The sequence below is a fragment of the Pimephales promelas genome, chromosome 4, assembly GCF_988280905.1.
Source record: "Pimephales promelas chromosome 4, fPimPro1.hap1.1, whole genome shotgun sequence".
NCBI classification, from domain to species: domain Eukaryota; kingdom Metazoa; phylum Chordata; class Actinopteri; order Cypriniformes; family Leuciscidae; genus Pimephales; species Pimephales promelas.
Window position 1 is genome coordinate 604,028 of NC_142772.1, and position 21,924 is coordinate 625,951.

The 21,924-nt window shown below is 40.1% G+C and overlaps 2 protein-coding genes across 4 annotated transcripts in view; both read left to right on the top strand.

The window, feature by feature from the left end:
* prrc2b (proline-rich coiled-coil 2B) overlaps positions 1-16,870 on the top strand; it is a 36,834-nt gene extending 19,964 nt beyond the window's left edge. Inside the window, exons 17-31 of one of the 2 annotated variants that reach the window (XM_039661877.2) lie at positions 439-617; positions 1,175-1,290; positions 2,708-2,849; positions 2,926-3,002; positions 4,522-4,803; positions 6,008-6,109; positions 6,186-6,369; positions 6,838-6,932; positions 8,088-8,212; positions 8,373-8,613; positions 8,906-9,070; positions 10,409-10,488; positions 11,426-11,513; positions 11,598-11,783; positions 15,382-16,870. In XM_039661877.2, coding sequence (XP_039517811.2) covers positions 439-617; positions 1,175-1,290; positions 2,708-2,849; positions 2,926-3,002; positions 4,522-4,803; positions 6,008-6,109; positions 6,186-6,369; positions 6,838-6,932; positions 8,088-8,212; positions 8,373-8,613; positions 8,906-9,070; positions 10,409-10,488; positions 11,426-11,513; positions 11,598-11,783; positions 15,382-15,495 — 2,176 coding nt within the window. In that variant the 3' untranslated portion in view covers positions 15,496-16,870. Of the gene's footprint in view, positions 1-438; positions 618-1,174; positions 1,291-2,707; positions 2,850-2,925; positions 3,003-4,521; positions 4,804-6,007; positions 6,110-6,185; positions 6,370-6,837; positions 6,933-8,087; positions 8,213-8,372; positions 8,614-8,905; positions 9,071-10,408; positions 10,489-11,425; positions 11,514-11,597; positions 11,811-15,381 lie in introns of both variants that reach the window. The other variant, XM_039661880.2, reaches the window with a different exon arrangement.
* Positions 16,871-18,356: 1,486 nt separating this feature from the next.
* On the top strand, positions 18,357-21,634 carry LOC148981529 (uncharacterized). Of its 2 annotated transcripts, none has more exons than XM_089129789.1 (4): positions 18,357-18,468; positions 20,613-20,752; positions 20,861-20,968; positions 21,388-21,634. In XM_089129789.1, exons 2-4 carry the CDS (start codon positions 20,615-20,617, stop codon positions 21,553-21,555), a joined length of 414 nt encoding a protein of 137 aa, XP_088985915.1. In that variant the 5' UTR covers positions 18,357-18,468; positions 20,613-20,614; the 3' UTR covers positions 21,556-21,634. The 2 variants fall into 2 exon arrangements, with proteins under 2 accessions (XP_088985915.1, XP_088985916.1); XM_089129790.1 differs by having other exon boundaries at positions 18,464-18,529.
* The last annotated feature ends 290 nt before the right edge of the window (positions 21,635-21,924 follow it).

Here is a 21,924-nt window from a genome sequence, read left to right on the forward strand (position 1 = left end):
AAAAAAAAAGTAATCTGATAACTAGGGCTGTGCAAAAATTAATTGCGATTAATCGCATCCAAAATAAAAGTCTGTGTTTACATAAAATATTTGTGTGCGCTGTATATAATTATTTTGTATATATAAATATACACACATGCATGTATATATTAAAGAAAATGTGTTATTCATATATAAAATATTTATATAATATAGATGATGTATTTATATATGTATATATACAGAATTTAAGTGCAAATAATTCTTAAATAAATACATGCATGCATAGGTATTTATATATACAAAATAATTATATACAGCACACACAAATATATTATGTAATCACAGACTTTTATTTTGGATGAGATTATTCGCAATTAATTTTTGCACAGCCCTACTGATTATCAGCATTATCCCCGACACTGATGATGAATTTCACTCTATGAATGTCCACTTCAGAGGAGCAGACGAGTCGGTCCCGGGCCTGAGCTCGGCATCGGTGTACGCTGTGGAGCAGAGCGACGACACCAGCGCCGCCGAAGCCACGGGGAAGATCATCGAGAAAGACATGAAACCCAGAGGCATGAAGGGGGACATGACAGAACCGCTGTCCCAATATGACCTGAACACTTACTCGAGTAAGCCACAAAACACTTTTCTAATGATTGAAGCGCCTTTCCAATACAGAAATGAGTCGGAATAAAACTCTAATGCTCAGTAACATCAGTGTTAGTCAGTGGTGTGTTACACTGGCGGTTATGGGAAGTGGGGAGAAAACAATATATGAAAACTAATATATGTGTCAAGCATTATTAAGGACAAGTAAACACTCAAAACAAGTAGATACAAATGAACAAATATAGATTTATAAGATATTTAAAATTTTCATGTGTTCATAAACTGTATAAAAAGGTAAAATAACACTGCTCTTTATAAATAAAATATTCATTGGCCCAAAAGTTATCCAGTGTAGAGCGAGTGTGTGTTCAGTCTTCTGGTGTGTGATTATAGAGCGGCAGGAATATTAGTGCTGTCACTTTAAGAGCGGCACGGGTCCGATACACTGATACACACAGTCTCTACACTCATATTGAAACGCTCACAGAGGAGCCAAAATTTTATTGCAAGTATCCGATTCCAGAATTGGATTTTGATTCCCAACCCTAATTGGATTATCTGTGATTTGTGTTCTCAGTTGAAAGTGATTCAGGAGCATCTGTGCCCAGTCCAGAGGTGTACCAGGACGCTCTGTCCAAGAAGCAGCGCCGCCCGCAGGATGAAGACCGCAGGAGGAAAGATCAGGGTCCTCCGGTGAGTAATCCACTGCGCGTCTAAAAGACCATCACAACTTGGTGATTTAAAGGTGCTGTATGTTACTTTTTTACTCTACTAAAGCATAAAAATACCATAAAATCTTTGCAGATATTGAGTTCACAAACACTTCTACAGCCAGTCATTTTACTTATTAATTTACTCATTCTGCGTTGTCAGTCGGTTTTTGTTTTGGTCTGTGTGACTCCGCCCACTGCCGGTTCAGCCAATAGTTATTCGACACTCCGGGATGCCAGTTTGCAGGAAACGCAGCGTATAGTAGCCATGGAAACGAGCTAACAAACGGAGTCAGAGACTGCAGATTCCACATAACTTAAAGGGGTAGTTCACTTTGAAATTAATGTTTGATATGTTTTATCTTCCCTCAAGGGCATCCGAGATGTAGGTGTCTTTGCTTCCACAGTATTTTTAATTTTGACATTTTTCAGTCAAACCGTTGTTGTCTATCAGTCATACACTGGAGGCTAAGGGGGTCCACCAAAGTCCAAATTAAACATGATTTAATGACTCGTAAATGTAAGCACACATTGATGGCCTAAGACACGAAACGAGCGGTTTGTGTGAGAAAACCAACAGTATTTATATCGTTTTACCTCGTGTAATCATAGCCATGATAAAATGATCTGACGGCACGGGCGCTTCGGTCTGGAAGTGATCAACGTCGCTCTTTGTTACAGAGATTTCGTAAGTTTTACCTTTCACTAAACATATTTAGATATACGAGAAACCGCAATGGAAGACGATTTCGGGATATCTAAATATGTTTAGTAAAAGGTAAAACTTCCGAAATCTGCGTGTAAATATTGAGTGACGTCACACGCGAGCGATCACTTCCGGCGTAACATTGAACTGATTCAGTTCGGCTCAGTTGGACATTGAACAACTGATTCAGATCACTGTGATTACACGAGGTAAAACGATATAAACACTGTTGGTTTTCTCACACAAACCGCTCGTTTCGTGTCTTAGGCCATCAATGTGTACTTACATTTACGAGTCATTAAATCATGTTTAATCTGGACTTTGGTGGACCCCCTTAGCCTCCAGTGTATGACTGATGGACAACAACGGTTTGACTGAAAAATATCAAAATTGAAAATACTGTGGAAACAAAGACACCTACATCTTGGATGCCCTTGAGGGAAGATAAAACATATCAAAAATTAATTTCAAAGTGAACTATCCCTTTAAAAAGCCTCGATATCCATCTAAAAATCTCTATGAACGAGACATTAGTGAAACACGTACGTATCCCCGTGTGAGCGCCGAGTCTAAGGAGGCATTGGGTCTCTGTTATTTTGAATTTGGACTGCAGTACCGATCTCCACCACTAGCGGTTATTCTAAAAAGTATCACCTGACTGCATATTGAAGGTAATTTGTTTGTGTGCCCAAAGGGTTCGGTGAAAAACAGAACAATTGCGTCGAAGATGCCTCCCCGTTTTGCTAAGAAGCAGGGCAGCATGTCCATCGAGCAACCCGAAGAAACGCTCTCCGCCAACAGCCTGGGCACTGAGATCTGGGAGACCAACAGCACGGGTAAAGCAGATGAGCGCTGTGTGGCTGAGATGAAGAGCTCATGTGATTATTAATGCCGTTGTGTTTCCTCCTGCAGCGCTGAGTGTCCAGTCGTCCGGCGGAGACTCGTGGACCAAGCAGGTGTCCTACACGGGGAGCGAACCCAACTCAGAGGTGCGGCTTGCTCTACTTTATACAAATATATAGGGCTGTAGTCAACCAAAGAAATCCTTAGTCGACCAAAGTCTTGTCCTGCGCAACGATTAGTCGACTTAAAAAAAAAAACGTGATGTTTTGATTAAACATTTTTTAAACAATTGTCATTGAGCATTTATAAAATAACAACGAAAAAACATCACAAATAAATAAAACTATAATAATAATACAATTCTTTGAAAATTAAGTGATTTTTTTTTTAACTGCAAAAAGTGAAGAGCTCTGTCGCGCACCTGACCACACCACACGTTGCAAAACATATAACTCCTATCTGCCACATAATGAAAAATCCCAACAAAAGCTCTCGTTTATACAGGCTTTATATTCTTCTTTACTTTCAAAGCTATGGGTTAACTTTCGTCCTGACGATCAAGGCGTTTTAAACGACACACAAAAAACCCAAATAGCCTAAAAAACAATCCTAATAATAGGCTGTAGGACTGCGTACAGGTTTATTTTCGTTTTGTTGCATTATTTAGGCTATTCTCAAATGGGTCAAGTGTACAAATAAAAACGAAAAAACATTAAGAAAACACAATCTATTGAGTCGGCATGATATAGCCGTTAAAAGGCTGCTCTTGTCTTTTGCGCGCTCATAATGGAGCAACGCGATCGCCTCCCTCCACAGTCTTGTCGTCTTTGTTTTAAAATGCAGCCAGACAAAAGATTTAGATTTCCTGGACATTTTGTCGACTAAAGCCAAAACAAGCAGCGTTCTAACTGAATGAATACAGCATCCCTTACCGAGCGCAAGCAGCAGCGCAGCCGGCCACATGTGCGGCTCCCGAGTATATTATGTGTGTGCGCTAAACTGTGGCGCAGTTACAAAAATAGCCTACATTAAAGCATTTTAAAGTTGGGGACAAAACATAGGCTAATTATATTTAGAATACAGTAATAAATAACTGCTTATAAAGGAATAAATATCAAGGAGTAAATCTATTGGTAAAAAAAAAAAAATGCAACTGGTCGACCAATAAGAATGGCAGTCGACCAAGACGGCATCGACTGATTAGTCGACTAAACGACTAAAGTTGACAGCCCTACAAATATATCTCTTGGTAGTCCCAAGACTCGTTTTAACTTTTTTCCCTTTTTTTTCTCCTATTTTCTATTTAAATTTTTTGGGATTTGTTATAATAGAAGTATTTTTGAAAGTAGTACAAGAGTTATATATTTCTGTTGCAGTTTCTCAAAGTTAAACCAAGCTTTTATGGTGACGGGTTGAAGACCTTCTTCTGTTAGCACTTGATTTGATTTTTAACACTCGATGGGTCGGTCCTACAACAGTATTCAATACCCAACCCTAATCGAGGATAGTTCACAGATACATATCTTCCTTTTAAGATTGACATTGTTTTGGATGTAATCGAGATTGGGATATGAATGTGAAGTTTGTATGAATGCCCAGCCCTTCTGCGTCCAGCATCCGTCACTCGCAGAGCCGAGACTAACGCCCCACTGTCCCGTCCCCCAGGACTCCGACGCCGGGCCCGAGCAGAGCAAAGAGCACAAGCCCGGGCCAATCGGCAACGAGCGCTCGCTGAAGAACCGCAAGGGCTCCGAGGGCCTGGAGCGCCTCGAGGGACCCATAACCCCTGTCAACGGAGTGGACCTTCACGTGGACGGGGTTCTCCCAGTGCCGCCCATCGAGTTCGGCGTCAGCGCCAAGGATTCGGACTTCAGCCTCCCTCCCGGATCCACACCGGTTCCCGTGTCCAACCCCGTCACCAAGCTTCAGGACGCGCTCGCTGGCAACGTACGTACACGAGTCCTAGCATGGGTGTGCCATACACGGGCAAACCAAACATTTTCCACTGGTGTGATCAAGACACTACAGTTCAAAATAAAGTAAACTGACTTATTATACACAAATAATCTTCATACAGCGACTACATCTGTGACCAAAAATGAATCGGCCACTTTGAGCTGATCATGTGTGTTTTCTGTAATCACACACACACTGAACAACATGAAGCATTGCTTGGTCACTGGTTGAGCTAAACTGGTTTTATCTAATTGTGGAGTTAAATTTAGCAGATATTCAACATAATTCATGTGTGAGAGTCCAACAGAACAACGGAAAAAACCAGTCAAATATCATATTATATCACCATTTTCTAAACTATAGTGAATAAACTGTGATAATGTGAGAAATGTTGAAAGTGTCTGAATAAATTTTAGATTGACTGTATATCGTCTGCGATTAATATCGTAATTGTTGTTGTGCGGTTTTGACGTTTTCGAGTACATACGTCACACTGGGCTTGTAGATCATGAAGTGCTCAAATAGATTTAGTCTATTTACATTATTTAATATAGTTAATAAATATTAATTAAAAATATAATGCTGATATGTTTCTCCAAATATCTGCAAAACAAATGTGAAATTAACTTCTTGTTTATGAAATCAATGTTAAGTGACTTACATTTTAAACACCATATTGGCTGTTTTTGCTCCAAAACTGCGTCTGAGCGGCGTTTCCTCACTGAATGAATCGACTCTCTGAACAAATCACTCAATGACTCGATGAGTAAATTAGATTAAACGCAGTCAAGCGTTCCTGGTTGGTTGAATCTCAATGACTCGCCCGTCTGGCGGTTTTAAGTTATTTCTCATTTAAAGTATCCTTTCATATTTCAAATATTCAATATTTAGTTTTAAACATTATTTATGCTTTTGTAACCAGATTAAATGCATTCATTATAGCGGTAAACATGACCATTAAAGGTAAAAATCTAATTGGGAAAAATGATTTCTGTCACTGATGTGAATTAAACGCCACACAGATTATGAGGAAGTGTCCCCATACCAGCACAATCACACGTCTAATAACCATCATCCATAAAGGCCCAGACAATATGGATATGTATTGTTGGTCCACATGGCACACCCTCTCCTAAAGCAGTGTCCAGCTAAGGAAGCGTTGAGCGTTGATCCTGGTGTTGTTGTGTGTTCACAGGCGGGCCTGACTCAAGCCATCCCAATGCTCCGGAGAGACCATCTCCAGCCGGGGATCAACCTCAACCCCATCAGTTTCCCGAGCGCTGACCTCACGCTCAAGGTGGCGAACCTAGTCCTCCCGAACGCTCGTGCCCGTCCCTAACATGTTCCTCATCAGCGTCTCTCTGTGCCCTCAGATGGAGTCGGCGCGTAAGGCGTGGGAGAACTCGCAGGCGCTCCCGGAGCAGGGCTCCCCGGGGTCGGGGTCAGGAGCTCAGCCGGCCTGCAGCGTGGGCTCCTCCGTCAGCTACAGCTCCTTCGGTGGCGTGTCCATGCCGCCCATGCCCGTGGCGTCTGTCGCGCCGTCTGTCTCCATGCAAGGTAGTGTTGAAAGTGTTTGTGGGGAAAAATATTCGTCTTACGACCTTTTCTTTCATGACTAAGACGAGACGATAACGAGACGGCACCAACTTCACTAATGAGGTCATCGGATGCGTTGCAGATAAATGTGTGTGCACACAATCACCAAACAGTGGAAAATATCCATTCACTCCTTCTTAATCCTCAAAAAGCCTAAACGCACTCAATAATCAAGCCGTTTGGATTTTCTGCTCATTATCATTTAAAGAGACATGCACCGAAACGGGTCGCTGTGAACACATTATGCATATATCGAATTTAAATTTGATTCAAGATCAAGAATCAAAATAAAACCTGGTGAAGTTGACTAAATATGATGACTCAAAAGTACATTTAATGAGTTAGACTAAATGTAAAAATGGTTCATCTCTCAGACTCGTGTGCAGTGATTGAGTATGACTAAATACTGTGTGTGTGTGTGTGTTTCAGGCAGTCACATCCCTCCTCTGTATTTGGATGGTCATGTGTTTCCCAGTCAGCCGCGGCTCGTGCCGCCCTTGACTCAGCAGCCGAGCTACCAGCAGGTACGTGTGGGCACCACCCATCTCAGGCCTCTACCATTACACCAAACGTCTTTTACACACTACAAGTAATCTGATTACATAATTCATGTTACTTGTAAGTTAACGTTACTTGTTACATAAAGTAATCTGATTATATAATCATGTAAAGTTACTTGTTACTTAAAGTATTCTGATTGCATAATTCATGTTACTTTTAATGTTACATAAAGTAATCTGATTACATAATCGTGTTACTTGTAATGTTACTTGTTACATAAGGTAATCTGATTACATAATCATGTTACTTGTAATGTTACTTGTTACATAAAGTAATCTGATTACATAATCATGTTACTTGTTACATAAAGTAATCTGATTACATAATTCATGTTACTTGTAAGTTAACGTTACTTGTTGCATAAAGTAATCTGATTACATAATAATGTAAAGTTACTTGTTACATAAAGTAATCTGATTGCATAATTCATGTTACTTTTAATGTTACATAAAGTAATCTGATTACATAATCGTGTTACTTGTTACATAAAGTAATCTGATTACATAATAATGTAAAGTTACTTGTTACATAAAGTAATCTGATTACATAATCGTGTTACTTGTTACATAAAGTAATCTGATTACATAATAATGTAAAGTTACTTGTTACATAAAGTAATCTGATTACATAATCATGTTACTTGTAATGTTACTTGTTACATAAAGTAATCTAATTACATAATCATGTTACTTGTAACGTTACATAAAGTAATCTGATTACATAATTCATGTTACTTGTTACATAAAGTAATCTGATTACATAATTCATGTTACTTGTTACATAAAGTAATCTGATTACATAATTCATGTTACTTGTTACATAAAGTAATCTGATTACATAATCATGTTACTTGTAACGTTACTTGTTACATAAATTAATCTTACGTATATCATGTTACTTAAAGTAATCTGATTATGTAATTCATGTTACTTCTAATCTTGTTGCATAAAGTCTAAACTATCAATCCGATGCCTGGACTGTAGCAGATTGAGCTACACCGACCGCAGTGACTTTGCTCATGTTGATCATTTAGAGGCCTTAGATGTGCATCAAATATGATACAGTAGTCTTTATATGGTTGATTCATGCGGGCGGTGTGTGTGTGTGTGTGTGTCCAGGCCACGGCTCAGCAGATCCCCATCTCTCTGCACACGTCTCTGCAGGCTCAGGCTCAGCTGGGTCTCCGAGGAGCTCTGCCCGTCTCTCAGTCGCAGGAGATGTTCAGCTCCATGCCCCCCTTCAGGTAATGCACTCGCCACAGGAGTACGCCACTCAGGAATCAGATACTTGTAATAAAATTTCGCCTCTTCTTATCGATTCCTCTGTGACGCGTTCGGGCGCGAGTACTTAAATGCCTCTGATTGGCCGTCGTGTTCATTGGTTCCAATCATGTTCTGTTGCAGGTCTCAGGTGTACATGCACCCGAATCTGTCTCAGCCCAGTCCCATGGTGCTCTCTGGCGGAGCGCCTCTCAAAGGCCCGTACTCCGCCTTCCCCGGCATGCAGCCGTCGGACATGGTGAAGCAGCCGTCGGGATCCCATTACCAGCCCATGAGCGGCAGCCAGCAGCTGGTGTACGACGGCAACATGAACCAGCCGGCGGGGATGAGCACCTCTCAGCTCATGGACTCGCAGCTCATACAGGCAAGAGCCCATATTGAACATCTGAGGGTTCAAACAAATGTAAACATTGAGAAAATCTCCTTTACAGTTGTGTGTTTGTATTTGTGATGTTGCGGCATTCACTCTCACAAATAAATAATTTATATATTTATGGTAGGAAATTCACAAAATCTCTTCATGGAACATGATCTTAATACAATATCCTAATGATTTTTGGCATAAAAAAAAACTTAGCTGGTGTTGTAATCCAGGGTCACAAATCTCCATAAGGTCGCACAAGGGTTTGTGTAATGACTGTGTGTGTGTGTGTTAGGTGACGATGCCCATGCCCGGGTCTCAGCTGCGCTACGGCTCGGCCCAGCAGCACCTCATTCTGCCCCAGTCCATCCAGCTCCAGCAGAACCAGAACCTGTCCGTCGGAGCTCCCCGCCGCATGATGCCTCCCGGGTCTCAGCCGCCCATCATGAGCAGCAGAGAGGTGAGAGCAGGGGCTGCTGGGAAACCTCAGGAGTCTAGCGCTGCATGGTTAATCGCTCTTAAAGCGCTTTGGCTCATCGTGATGTTGTGAATGCTGAGGTTATGAGTAATGTGCAGCGTGTCAGTGAAGCTCGGCTCACTCTGAAAGCACCGAGTTCGAGTCGCTTATCACTAGAGCCAGACTGATATATTGACAGACCGATATTATCGGCCGATATTAGGCATTTTCTAAAATATCGGTATCAGCAGTTATAATGGCCGATAAATTAATATTTAAAAAATAAAATAAAAACGGACAAAACATGCTTGAACCATGTCATGAGTGTTGGAGTTGTGTAGTTTGTCCACCAGAGGGCGCTCTACACCGTTCCTGTTGGCAACACTCGTTGAGTTGGTCATTGCTTGAATAACAATTAAAAGATCATCCCCATCAGTTCTCTAAACTCAAATAAGCAGGACAACATTTGTGACGATCATGTCCAGTTTTGCTGTTAAATAAGCCGAGAGTGTTTAGCTAGTAATAGTTACGTTACGCTGTTACAGTGTATTTGACTGACTGTCCTTTTAACTTTTGACGATGTGACTGAAGTGTTTCTTTAATAGCGCGTGACAGTTACAGCAATGAGACGCATCATCTCTCCTCGGCCTGTTATATCGAAAATGTATGTTTTACAATTTGCAGTATGACGTAATCCATTGCTAAATCATGGCTCATCGTAGACTAGCTAACCATAAAGCTAGCTAACGCCACTATCGTCAGTGTGTTCTGTCGTGACAATTTTTAAAATGGATTATCATATTATTTTAGTTAAAACTCATCGATAATTACAAATAACTAATGTTAGGGAAACCTGTCAATGTTTTGAGCGTTTCTGAAATAAATAAAAAATATATATATATATATCGGCTGATATATCGGATTTTAAAACCAACAAATATTAGTATCGTTATCGGCCGTCAAAATCCTTTATCAATCGGGCTCTACAGTCGCTTGCTTTTGAAAAGCAACACATGAGAAGCATTCATGAACCTCTTGTCCAACAAAAGACGACATTTAATAACACGCTTTTACTCAACACACACTTTATCAGGACAGCTGAGATGATGCGCTTCTCACACACAATACGGCAGTCGTGTGTTTATTACGCATCATTCAGACACAGTGTGTGTGTGGCGCCCTCTGGTGTTCAGATGTAGTATCTGTTGGATCAGTGTGGTTAATTGTGTAGTCTTAATGTACCAGAATGTGTGGTGATCGGACTGCAGTGTTCGGCTTGGATTGATTGCAGTAGATGCATGTGCTCATCCCTCGGTGTGTCTGATGTTGTTTGTTCTGCAGCCCTCCCAGATGGACATGAAAGGGTTTCAGTTTTCCGATAAGCCCAATCACTCTCCAGGAATACCCAGCGGCTCCTACAGGTGAACACTTCCCACAATCCCCCTGAGCTCACCTTTCAGTGCTTAATCCTGTTCTGTACACACACAGTTCAGTCCTACACCAAAATTGGCTCAAATCGTCTTCAGGCCATGGTGGCTCAAAGCATTTTGATCGTATCAGTCATATTATCTCTTAAAACTCATCTTTGATCACTAAAATGACATATTTAAATGTGTTTACCTTAAATGCTTTAAAGGAGTAGTTCACTTTTGAAAAAACTTTTGCTGATAGTTTCCTCACCCCCATGTCATCCAAGATGTCCATGTCTTTCTTTCTTCAGTCGAAAAGAAATTAAGGTTTTTGATGAAAACATTCTAGGATTTTCTCCATATAATGGACTTCAATGGGGACCAAACGGGTCAAGGTCCAAATGAGAGTTACAGTGCAGCTTTAAACGACACCAGACGATGAATAAGGGTCTTATCAAGCGAAACGATCGGCTATTTCAAAGCTTATTCCAAAAATGTAACTTTTCTAAGGACAAATGCTAGCCTTGCTATATTCTGTGAGGCGCGTTTGTGACGTCACGTAATACGTAATTACGTTCAAAAGGTCGCGGGCGACGTAGCCGGAAGTACAGAATCAAAATCGTCCGACATCGTTGTTTTACCTTTTAATTCCTTATTTTTGTAAACGTAAATCGTTTGAGTTAGTTTTCACGTTCAACCTATGCGTTCAACTCAAACACTTACTTCCGGCTACGCCGCCCGTGACCCTTTGAACGTAATTACGTATTAAATTTAAAATTTGCTTGTGTGTAAAGAGCATTAGCACTGACAGAAAACACACTTCAGCTCAAAGTGGAGGAATAATATTTGTATAAATGTTCCTGTAGGATATTTGGGTGTAATATATGTCAGTTTACTTTAGATGAATGAGTGTAAATCTCGTTTCTGATTGATCTCTGTGTCCCTTCAGGCCCGGTTCGGCCAGTCCCAGTGGGAAAGCCTCGGGCCCCGGAGCCCCCGCGTCGGTCGTGTCTCTGCCGGGACATTACACACAGCAGGTATTCAGCGCTCTGCCGCCAGCGCAGCGTTGCTTTAGTAAAGCTGATGGTTCATGTGGCCGACCGGTGTGTGTTCTGCGGCAGGTGTCGGGCCCTCAGGGCAACATGGTCATGCACATGAGACCCCCCTCCAGTGGGCCCTTCCCCAACCCCATCCAGCGGCCCGTCATGCAGATCAACAAGACCGTGATCATCCGCTCCCCGCCGTACCCCGGCCAGCGCGAGCCCAACCCCGAGCATGCTGGGAAGGGCCCTGAGGACGGGATGAAGGTGAGCCACCCACTGTGATCATCAGAGGTAACTACATTTAACGCTCTTCTCCTTTCTTGATGAATACTATCGTCATTAATGATCTTTATGGGGTGATGTCTCAGCGTGATTAACTCTTTCCCCGCCAGCGTTTTAAAAAAAAGTTGCCAGCCACCGCCAGGGTTTTTGACGATTTTCGCTAAATTTGAATGCCCCCGCTGAATATTTTCTTCCATGAATATATGAAGATGATATATATAAAAATAAAGATCTGAGCCTCTGCTTTTAGGCAAAAAAAACGTTTTTATTTTATCTTCATCTGTTCTTTTTTTATTGCCTCTTGAACAGAGGTAGGTTTTGTCAAAAACACAACATTTTGGACAAAAAACTGAGAAAAAGGTGTTTTTATCAAACAAGTGCATTTAAAAGCAGAATACATTCAGATGTTGTTTCCTTCATATATAAAACTTTCCAAAATAAATTAAAAACATAAAATAAATGTAAAATATATCAAATTTCCCAGGATGTAAGGGAAATGTAACTTTTGCAATAAAACTTCTGCCTCTGCCTCTCTGTGTTCTACCTGTGAATAATGAATAATTGGAATTACAATAAACAGGCCTAGACACACACACACACACACACACACACACACACACACACACAAATACATATTACAATGTGGTAAATGTGCACAAAGAGAGAAATAATTTGACAATTACACCTTCATATTTAGACAGCCACACATAAATGCCTGCACACACACATACATAATATAGTGTCATAATATTATACGATCTATCTGCGGCACGTCCATGGCTAGCATGAACATGTGCATCTCTCTCACTGACTACTTCGTCCCGATCAGATTCAGAATTATCAAATAAAGAGTGATCGGACTCCGAGTCCATTAACCTCCAGTACTTCAGCCATATACCTCTGCATTGTCTGTCTGATACATTCTCACTACTCCACTGTTTGAGACGATTGCAATCTGTTTCTCTAAACAAAGAGTTGCGCAATCATTCAGGACATGCGCGCAGGTCTTCCTTACCGTATACCACCTAAAACACGGATACCCGGAAAATTCCGTGTTTGGCGCAGATGCGTTTTTTCATTAAACACGGAAAATTCCGTGTTTGGCGGGGAAAGAGTTAACCTTTCGAGCGGCTCACACCAAATAATTATAGTTCACTGTTAACTGATGGAAACTTACTGAAAAAATCCAGTATAAAGTTCTATTCTGTTCAATCTTTTTATTTTGAAAATTACTGAAGAAATATATCGCCCTAATCTTTATATTGCACTTTTGTTGTTCTTTATGATGATTGAGGGATCTGAAATAACATGCAGTAAAATTAAAGGAGTCGTTCACTTTTGAAAAAACTTTTGCTGATAATTTACTCGCCCCCGTGTCATCCAAGATGTCCATGTCTTTCTTTCTTCAGTCGAAAAGAAATTAAGGTTTTTGATGAAAACATTCCAGGATTTTCTCCATATAATGGACTTCAATGGGGACCAAACGGTTCAAGGTCCAAATGAGAGTTTCAGTGCAGCTTCAAAGGGCTTTAAACGACACCAGACGATGAATAAGGGTCTTATCAAGCGAAACGAGCGGTTATTTCAAAAATAAATAAAAAGGTTTACGTTTTATAAGCTCAAATGCTCACCTTGCTCTGTTCTGTGATGCGCGTTCGTGACTCTCCTGTTCAAACTCGTTGATCAAAATAAACACATCTTTTTTTGAGTCATGACTCGAAGGGTCCTAGATAAGACCCTTATTCATCATCTGGTGTCGTTTAAAGCCCTTTGAAGCTGCACTGAAACTCTCATTTGGACCTTAAACCGTTTGGTCCCCATTGAACTCCATTATATGGAGAAAATCCTGGAATGTTTTCATCAAAAACCTTCATTTCTTTTCGACTGAAGAAAGAAAGACATGGACATCTTGGGTGACATGGGGGCGAGTAAATTATCAGCAAAAGTTTTTTCAAAAGTGAACGACTCCTTTAAATGTCTGTAAATAAAAACAAATGGACGATTATGTAACTATTATAACTAATATAGTGTACAGGGATGTGATTTTTCCGGATTAATCCGGAATTCCGGATTTTCCGACCTGAAAATGTGACGTACGTGAATCAGGCAGATTTGTAAAAAAAAAAAAAAAGAAAAAAAAAAAAGAGGGGGACGGGTGTCGGCAGCCGGAGTGAAAAGGAGAGAATATGAGGACATAACCCATAACTGGCTGATGTGCGTACAGAAAGTTCCTTTCAAAGTATCAACAAGGACGTATTTGCGTTCAGCCAGAGAATGTCTAATTGGTTCAGCTTGTTCACCTGCTCAATTTCGTATCTCTAGTCGCTCTCGCGCTGGTCTCGTTGTCAGTTGACAAGAACATCACAGTTAGGTCACCAGGGCTGGGCGATATATCGATATATTTCAAATTTGCGCTGTGATCCTTGCTCCAAGCAAGCTGCTGACTGCTTTTGTATGAATATGTATATCGTGCATTCTGTCAGTTGCAGTCCTGACAGCTCCGTCTCAACAGCATTAGTGTACAACGCGACAAAAACTCGCAATATTAACGCAGAGGAACGGCTATCTGTTCAGCGAGTTCACAAAAGTTAATTTGCACGTGCTTTAAAGCCTTGCCGGCTTAACATGTCATTCACTGCTGATGCGCTGTTCTGAGCGCGAACACCCGACGTGCACATGCACTAAAAGCTTGTCTATCAGCACCTGGTTGCTGGACTAAGTTATCTTTCGAGTATTATTTCGCTAATACTCTCAAATACACACAAGGTTTACATAAGAACATTTGGTTATGTCTAAACTGAAAGCAAACCGAGAAAATTGAGAGAAATCTGCTTGTGTCGCGTACAGGTCTTAAAGTGACAGTAGCCGTAATAATACAAATTCAGCCGCTTGTTCTTAAAGGGATAGTTGACCCCAAAATAAAAAATTCTGTCATTATTTATTCACTGTAATGTTGTTCCAAACCTGTATTAATTTTATTTCTTGTGCTGAACAAAAAAGAAGATATTTTGAAGAATGTGGGTGACCAGACAGTTGCTGGTCCCCATTGACTTCCATAGGGAAAAATTTACTATGGAAATCACTGGGGTACATCAACTGTTTGGTTACCAACATTCTTCCAAATAACTTAAATAACTTAAACAGAAGAAAGAAACTTTTTCAGGTTTAAAACAACTTGAGAGAGTAAATGATGAAAATTAAATTTTTTGGGAGAACTATCTATTTAATGTTAATTAAACAACAAAACACAGAGGAAATCACTCACTGCTCTTGACTGAGAACTTTAATAGTAGCTTTAATAAGAATCAATGTATAATTTATACAGTGAAGACTATATTTGACTTTGATTGAACATTTGCTCTCACTTTGCGGAAAAGATATTGGGATATATATTGATATATTGATTGGAGGGGGGGGGGGGCACTCGGTACATTTTCCTGCTTTTTTGTCCTTAGCCAATCACATGACTGAGTGTAATGAACATGTGACCTGCAGTCATGTGACCCTGTGTGTAATGATGCAGAAGTGTGTATGATGTGTTCAGGCCGAGTGTGTTGATGAAGTGACTGTGTGTGTACAGGCCGCCAGTGACGCCAAGAACTCTTCAGTGATTCCCAGAAGGCCACAGGTCAACGCCGCTCGAACCCGAGCCATCAAACCACAGCCGGTCCCAGTGGAGGAAGGCAAAGCCTGATTAATGGACCTCATGATCACATGACACGGCTCTCTCTCTCTCTCTCTCTCTCTCTCTCTGGACTGACGCACAGGATCACCAACCCCACTAATCGATCAGAACACATTAATAAACATCACATCGAGAGATATGAATATCTATATATAAATGTATACTATATATATATAAATAGACACGATAGGTTTGGACTTCTCCGCAGATTTTCAAGATCAGCTTTATTTATTTACATTTTGTCTGTCATTTTTTTTCAAGTGAAGAATAACGGTTTAAAAAAAAGTGGCAAATGAACCGCCGGTTCTCTCTCTCTCTCTATCCCTCTATCTCTCTCTCTCTCTCTCTCTCTATCCCTCTATCTCTCTCTCTCTCTCTCTCTCTCTCTCTCTCTCTCTCTCTCTCTCTCTCTCTCTCTATCCCTCTATCTCTCTCTCTCTCTCTCTCTTTTGAAGTTTGCAATCAGAAAAACGAGAAGCGTGTCTCTTCTCCCAGCTCATGCCCCGCCCACATTGCCAAACCGAGCCAGTTGATTGGACTCCAGGTTTTGATTGACATGAGCAGCTGCAGTGTGAGGCTTTAGTCATTTTTACTGGGTACCATGGAGTTTTAACTTCCTTTAATTTATATATATATATATATATATATATATATTAGTAATCATGCATATTTGCTATTATTATTATTATTATTACAGAACACCTTTTATTCAATAAAAAAAAGTTTAAACCCAAATTTGAGGACATTCATCAATAACACTCGGAGCATCTGTGCTGAGCTCTCGTTTCATCTGCTTTCTTGTGTTGTGTAAATGCAGAGCATCTTTGTTCCTCGGCGGTGTTGCTGATGTGTGTGTGTGTGTGTGTTCTCGGAGAGGAACCGTCATGCTTTGAGCTCTGTCAGTCACAGCAGTGACACCAGCAATAATCAACCTTTCTGTAACGATCAGGGTCCAAACCAGTTCCTCTCTCACTGGATCATGACTGTCGTTTCGGATCGACGGCTGTACAGAACTATGACATCATCATCGGCACATGATCATGCTCTCGTTCGTCTTTGATATTGGAGCATTAATGCACATTGAAATGCCTTTTTCCATGATTTGTCCAGGGCTTCTGGTTATTTTAGAGGGTCGTTTGCTTCTTGATTGCTGAATATCTGTACAGACTCATTATTGCCCTTTGGCTTTTGTTAGACTTGTATTTAAAGGGCCAGTGATGGATTTACTCACTTCTATGTTTATTTTTAGGAGTTGGTTTTGTTTTTTCCTGCAGATATTTATCACTCAGTGTTGTTTATCTTATTAAATGTGTGACCATATTTGCCCTTTTATTGGAAAATGATCTCAAGAGAGAAATAAAGCAGATTGTGCTTTTTTCAAAGACGGGTAGTTGTTTGTGTTCCCATTGAGCGTGTGCAGTTACTGAACTGAAACCCCGGCTTCTCATTGGACCAATCGTTTATATGGACTAATTCAGCTTTAGTGAACGTTGCTCTTGTTCTGTGAACATAGTAATGCTGATGTAAACAAATATAATTTCATTGACTGAAAGTGTTCACTTGGTTCACAGAAATTAATCAAACTTCCCAATTAGTTCTGATTAATCGAGCAGATTCGTGAAGAAATTGAGAAACAAAAACAAACTTCTCTTATTTCGTTACTGGATGAATCACCGTTTCTCTTGAATGAATGATTCAATGACTCAGTCTTCACTTGTTTTTCTACTGGATGAATCAGTGTTTTTGGACAAAGCTCTTAAATGATTCAATGACTCAGTCATAAAGAGTTGTTTCAATATTGGATAAATCTGGGTTTTTAATAAATATCTTTAGTGAATGATTAAATCACTCCTTCATAAAGATTTGTTTTGTTACTGAATGACTCTGTTAATAACTAATATCGTGAGTGATGCCACGACTCCCTCGTAAAGATTTGTTTCATTGCTGAATGAATCTGAATCATCCAAGATATTCACAGATCTTTTCCTGAGTCATTTAAATGAATGAATTGACTCAGAAAAAGATTTGTTCATTTTGATCAACGAGTTTGAACAGGAGAGTCACAAACACGCATCACAGAACAGAGCAAGTCGAGCATTTGAACTTATAAAACAAACTTTTTTATTTATTTTTTAAATAAGCGATCGTTTCGCTTGATAAGACCCTTATTCATCGTCTGGTGTCGTTTAAAGCCCTTTGAAGCTGCTCTGAAACTCTCATTTGGACCTTGAACCGTTTGGACCCCATTGAAGTCCATTATATGGAGAAAATCCTGGAATGTTTTCATCAAAAACCTTAAAGAAAGAAAGACATGGACATCTTGGACGACATGGGGGTGAGTAAACTATCAGCAAAAGTTTTTTGAAAAGTGAACTACTCCTTTAAAAAAAACACAATGACTCGATGACTCGAAGCCGTGCTGTTTGAATCGAGATCGCGATCTTTAAACGATTAATCGTGCAGCTCTATTCTGCAGCCATCTATCAAATAATTTCAAATCAAACAAAATTAACTTTATTTCACTCAAATAACGATTATAAAAAAACTCAATTCAAGTTTGGTGCCAGCGAAGTTTCTCGAAAACTCTTAAAGGGACAGTCACTCAGAAATAGCCAATCTGACTGTTCCACACCTGTGAGCTTTTCTGCTGAACACTGAAGAAGGTGTTTTTAACCAGACAGTATAATTTTCCCTTCTTTGAAAAAATGAAATGATCCAAAAAAAAAATTTTTATTTTTTATCCCAGACCTAAAAAATAATGTTTGTTTTTATGGTCATCTTTGTTACTGAAGTGACCTGCAGATCACTTTTATCCATTTTCCTGGATTTTATCCAGAGCGACACAGAGAGTATGTGCCTGTGTGTGATGATGATGATGATGATGATGATGATGATGATGATGATGACGTGGCTCGGTGAAGGAATTCCACGCATTTCTCCGGATCTACAGAAGAGAAGCAGATCTGACCAGCTCGACGAACAGTGAGTATCTGTGTGTGTTCAACACGAGTGGACCCGACAAGAACTTTAGACGCGAGTTCGGGTGTGTGTGTGTGTGTGTGTGTGTTGTACTTTCTGAAATGCGTAACTTAGACATGCGTAACTTACTTCTGATAACAGATCACTAACTGTAATATGGACTTGTGCATTTTTCTCTAAAACTGCTTTGAAGCAATTTGCATTGTGAAAAGCGCTTTACAAATAGGCTATGTGAATTCTCTCTCTCTCTCTCTCTGTGTGTGTGTGTGTGTGTGTGTGTGTGTGTGTGTTGGGCATGTCTGATCGCGTTCGTGAATTCTTCATGATTCTTTTGTGTGATTTTCGTTTTCTTCGGCGAATCTTCACCGCGTGTAAATGTTTATGACGCTTGATTTACCTTTTTACGGATGCAGTTTTCTCTCTCTCTCCACCGAAGAAAAGTTTGATACGATTTTCACGCAGTAAATTCCACAAATAACTCCAAAGAAACGATAAGTATCCTAACATGAAGGTTTAAAGTAGAATGACAAACTCTTTATTAAAACATAGGTTAGTAAGGCTAATCTTCACATCGATGACTGTTCATAAACACTGATGATGATGATGATGATGATGATGATGATGATGATGATGATAGGCTAGAACACACTGTGATTCAGAAAAAAGGAATCACACTCGTATTGTAGGCTACAACTTCAACTGCAGTGTGTGATGTGGAAGCATGAATAAAAATGTGACTTGTGCATCCTTATGGACATTTTTTGTCCTTTTCATTTTTTTTTTGTTTGTTTTTTTGATCACTTTGCCTGTGTTAAAGCTAACTGCAAAAAACTTGGCACAGGTGTGTATTTGTATTGGAATTTTACCATTTCACCGTCATTTTCTTAAAAAAATATTTTTTGCATTACAAAAAAATACTCCCTCTCAGCACCTTTTGGACAAAAATGTCCCCATTGAAACTGCCATTTTTAATCCCCGGTTCAGTTAACTATAAAATTATGCAATCTTTGTTAAGAGGCTTTCATTCTGAGGGCAAGGCTTCAAAATTTTATTTTTTACTATTTTTTTATCAGATGGTGCCATTTTTTTTAAAAGTTTGGCTTATAAAACAAATATCGCTTTATTCCTGTTTTCTGCTTCAGCATATTATAGAGCCGACTGGATAAATTATGCAACGATATTTGTGTGGGTGTGTTGGTATGGATGTCAGAGTGTGGTTAGTATGTGTGTTATAAATGTGTGTGTTTGTAATACTGAGAGAGAAAAACTGCAATCACTGTGAGCTCCAGTGGGGTTTTGCTGCCACCCAATGGGGAAAATATGTTACTACGCCCAAACAAACTGTTACTGAAAGCTCATTTTTTGAGATATCATCCTCAAATTTGGAACACAACCTATTTAGATTTATGGCTTTGATTTTATTGCAGTTTTGAGTTCAACCTGATTTATAAAATATATATTTTATATAAAATATTTTTTTTAAATAATTGTCATAAACTTATACCTATATAACTTTTTTTTTTGGATTTACTTATTATCATTTTTTTTTTTTTATTTCAGCAATAATCTGCAAAGGGTCTTCTTTAAAATGATACCAAACTTAAGTCTGTGCTCGAAGCGTCACATTTTTATGACAGTTTTTTGACTTGGACATTTTTGTCCTCTTTTTACCTCTGGGTAACTTTTTTTAATTGATGCACAAGGGTTAAAAAAATGTAATTGCATCTTTTTATCTCAGTACACAGACAGCAACCTGTGTCGGCCCTGATCCGGCCCACATCTGGCACACTTGCTTATATGCATACCAGATGTGGGCCGGGAGAGAGAAAGATGCAGTTACATTTTTTATTCTGTCATAGAAACAAGCTCATGTGATGTGAAGTTATTGGTTATGTGATAAATATTGTGTGAATGTGAATGTATGGTACGTGTGGAATGCAGATGTGGGCCGGATCTGGGCCGACATTAATTGTCATTAATTGTTTTATTTTGTGATAAACAAAAGCTCATGTGATTCACAAAACCATAAAAACGGTGATGATGATGATGATGATGCATGTATGTTATTTTGCAGTTGTGCAATGGTACGATTGAAAGCGTAATCAAACAAGCCAAATTACAGTTGTGTGTGTGTGTGTGTGTGTCAGGGATGTCCAGCAAACACACTCCGATGGCTGATGAAGGTCTGATGATGATGCAGGAGCTCGAGGACAGACTCCGGGAACACACTGACAAACTGCAGCACATCCGACTGTCCACCGTGGAGCTGCGGGACACACTCTCAGGGGTGTGTGTGTGTGTGTGTGTGTGCTTCTGATCCTCACAGATGGAGGAAGATGAATGTGTCTCTAAGCACGTGTGTGTGTGTGTGTGTGTGTGCTTCTGATCCCCACAGAAGGAGGAAGACGATGTGCAGGAGTGTGTGTGTGAGCACGTGCAGTGGCTGGCACAGCTGAGCGATCGCCTGGAGAATCTACAGATGAACACGGCTGTGTTTGTGCAGGTCTGGCGAACATCATATAACTTCAGTTTCTTGTTTATGTTTGTCTAGCTTTGCCTGTTTTCTGACATATTTCATATTTTTTGTTTAAAACGACAAAATATCTGCCGATGTACTACGAAGAAGATCTGTCATGAAATTCTAAAAGGCGCAGGGTGTTCATAATCACATGGTTATCTATAGGGCGCAGCTGATTGGTTCCTGTCGATCAGTAGCCAATGAGATCACTGCTCAGCATTAGCCCCCTCCTCCTTCCCCAGCTCCAACGGTAGATCTGCTACGGGTGACTCATGTACGCTGTCTGACCAATCAGAGCAGAGTAGACTGTAAATGTCATGTGACTCACTCTGGAGCAGTCTTGTAGTGTAATTGCCACTATGTTTATGATAACTAATGATTTTTTGTGTGTGTTATACGCACAGATGAACGCCAAACCCCGCAGTTTTAGAGGGAAACCGCTGGGGCTCCGAGGCTCCGCCCACTGGGGCCGCTCACATGTGACCGGTGACGTCCAATCAGAACACGGCTGGTCTCCGGTGCGCACCCGACGCAACAGCGACGCTGCGTCCGAGATGTCGTGTGCGTGGTAGACTTGCACTCGTCTCGTTATTATCATCTGTACTTTTCCAGCCTAGAAAAATAAAGCCCAGGAGGTTTGGAGTGACATGACGACAGAATGATCATTTTTGAGCGAACTGTCCCTTTAAATTATGTAAAGGCTCGTTCATAATGATAACAATAAAGATATGGTTCTAAACATCATTATAAATATAAAGGATTAGCAGAGTCCACACCAGAACTATAGTGATAACTGATAACGATATTTCTGGAATCACTTTTTGATCGTTTTCCCTCCAGCTGATCAACCATAAAAACATCGGCAGCCAATCAGAAGAGCGCACACATTTTAAGCGGCAGAATGATAATCAGAACGATATCATTATCTTTATAGTTATCGT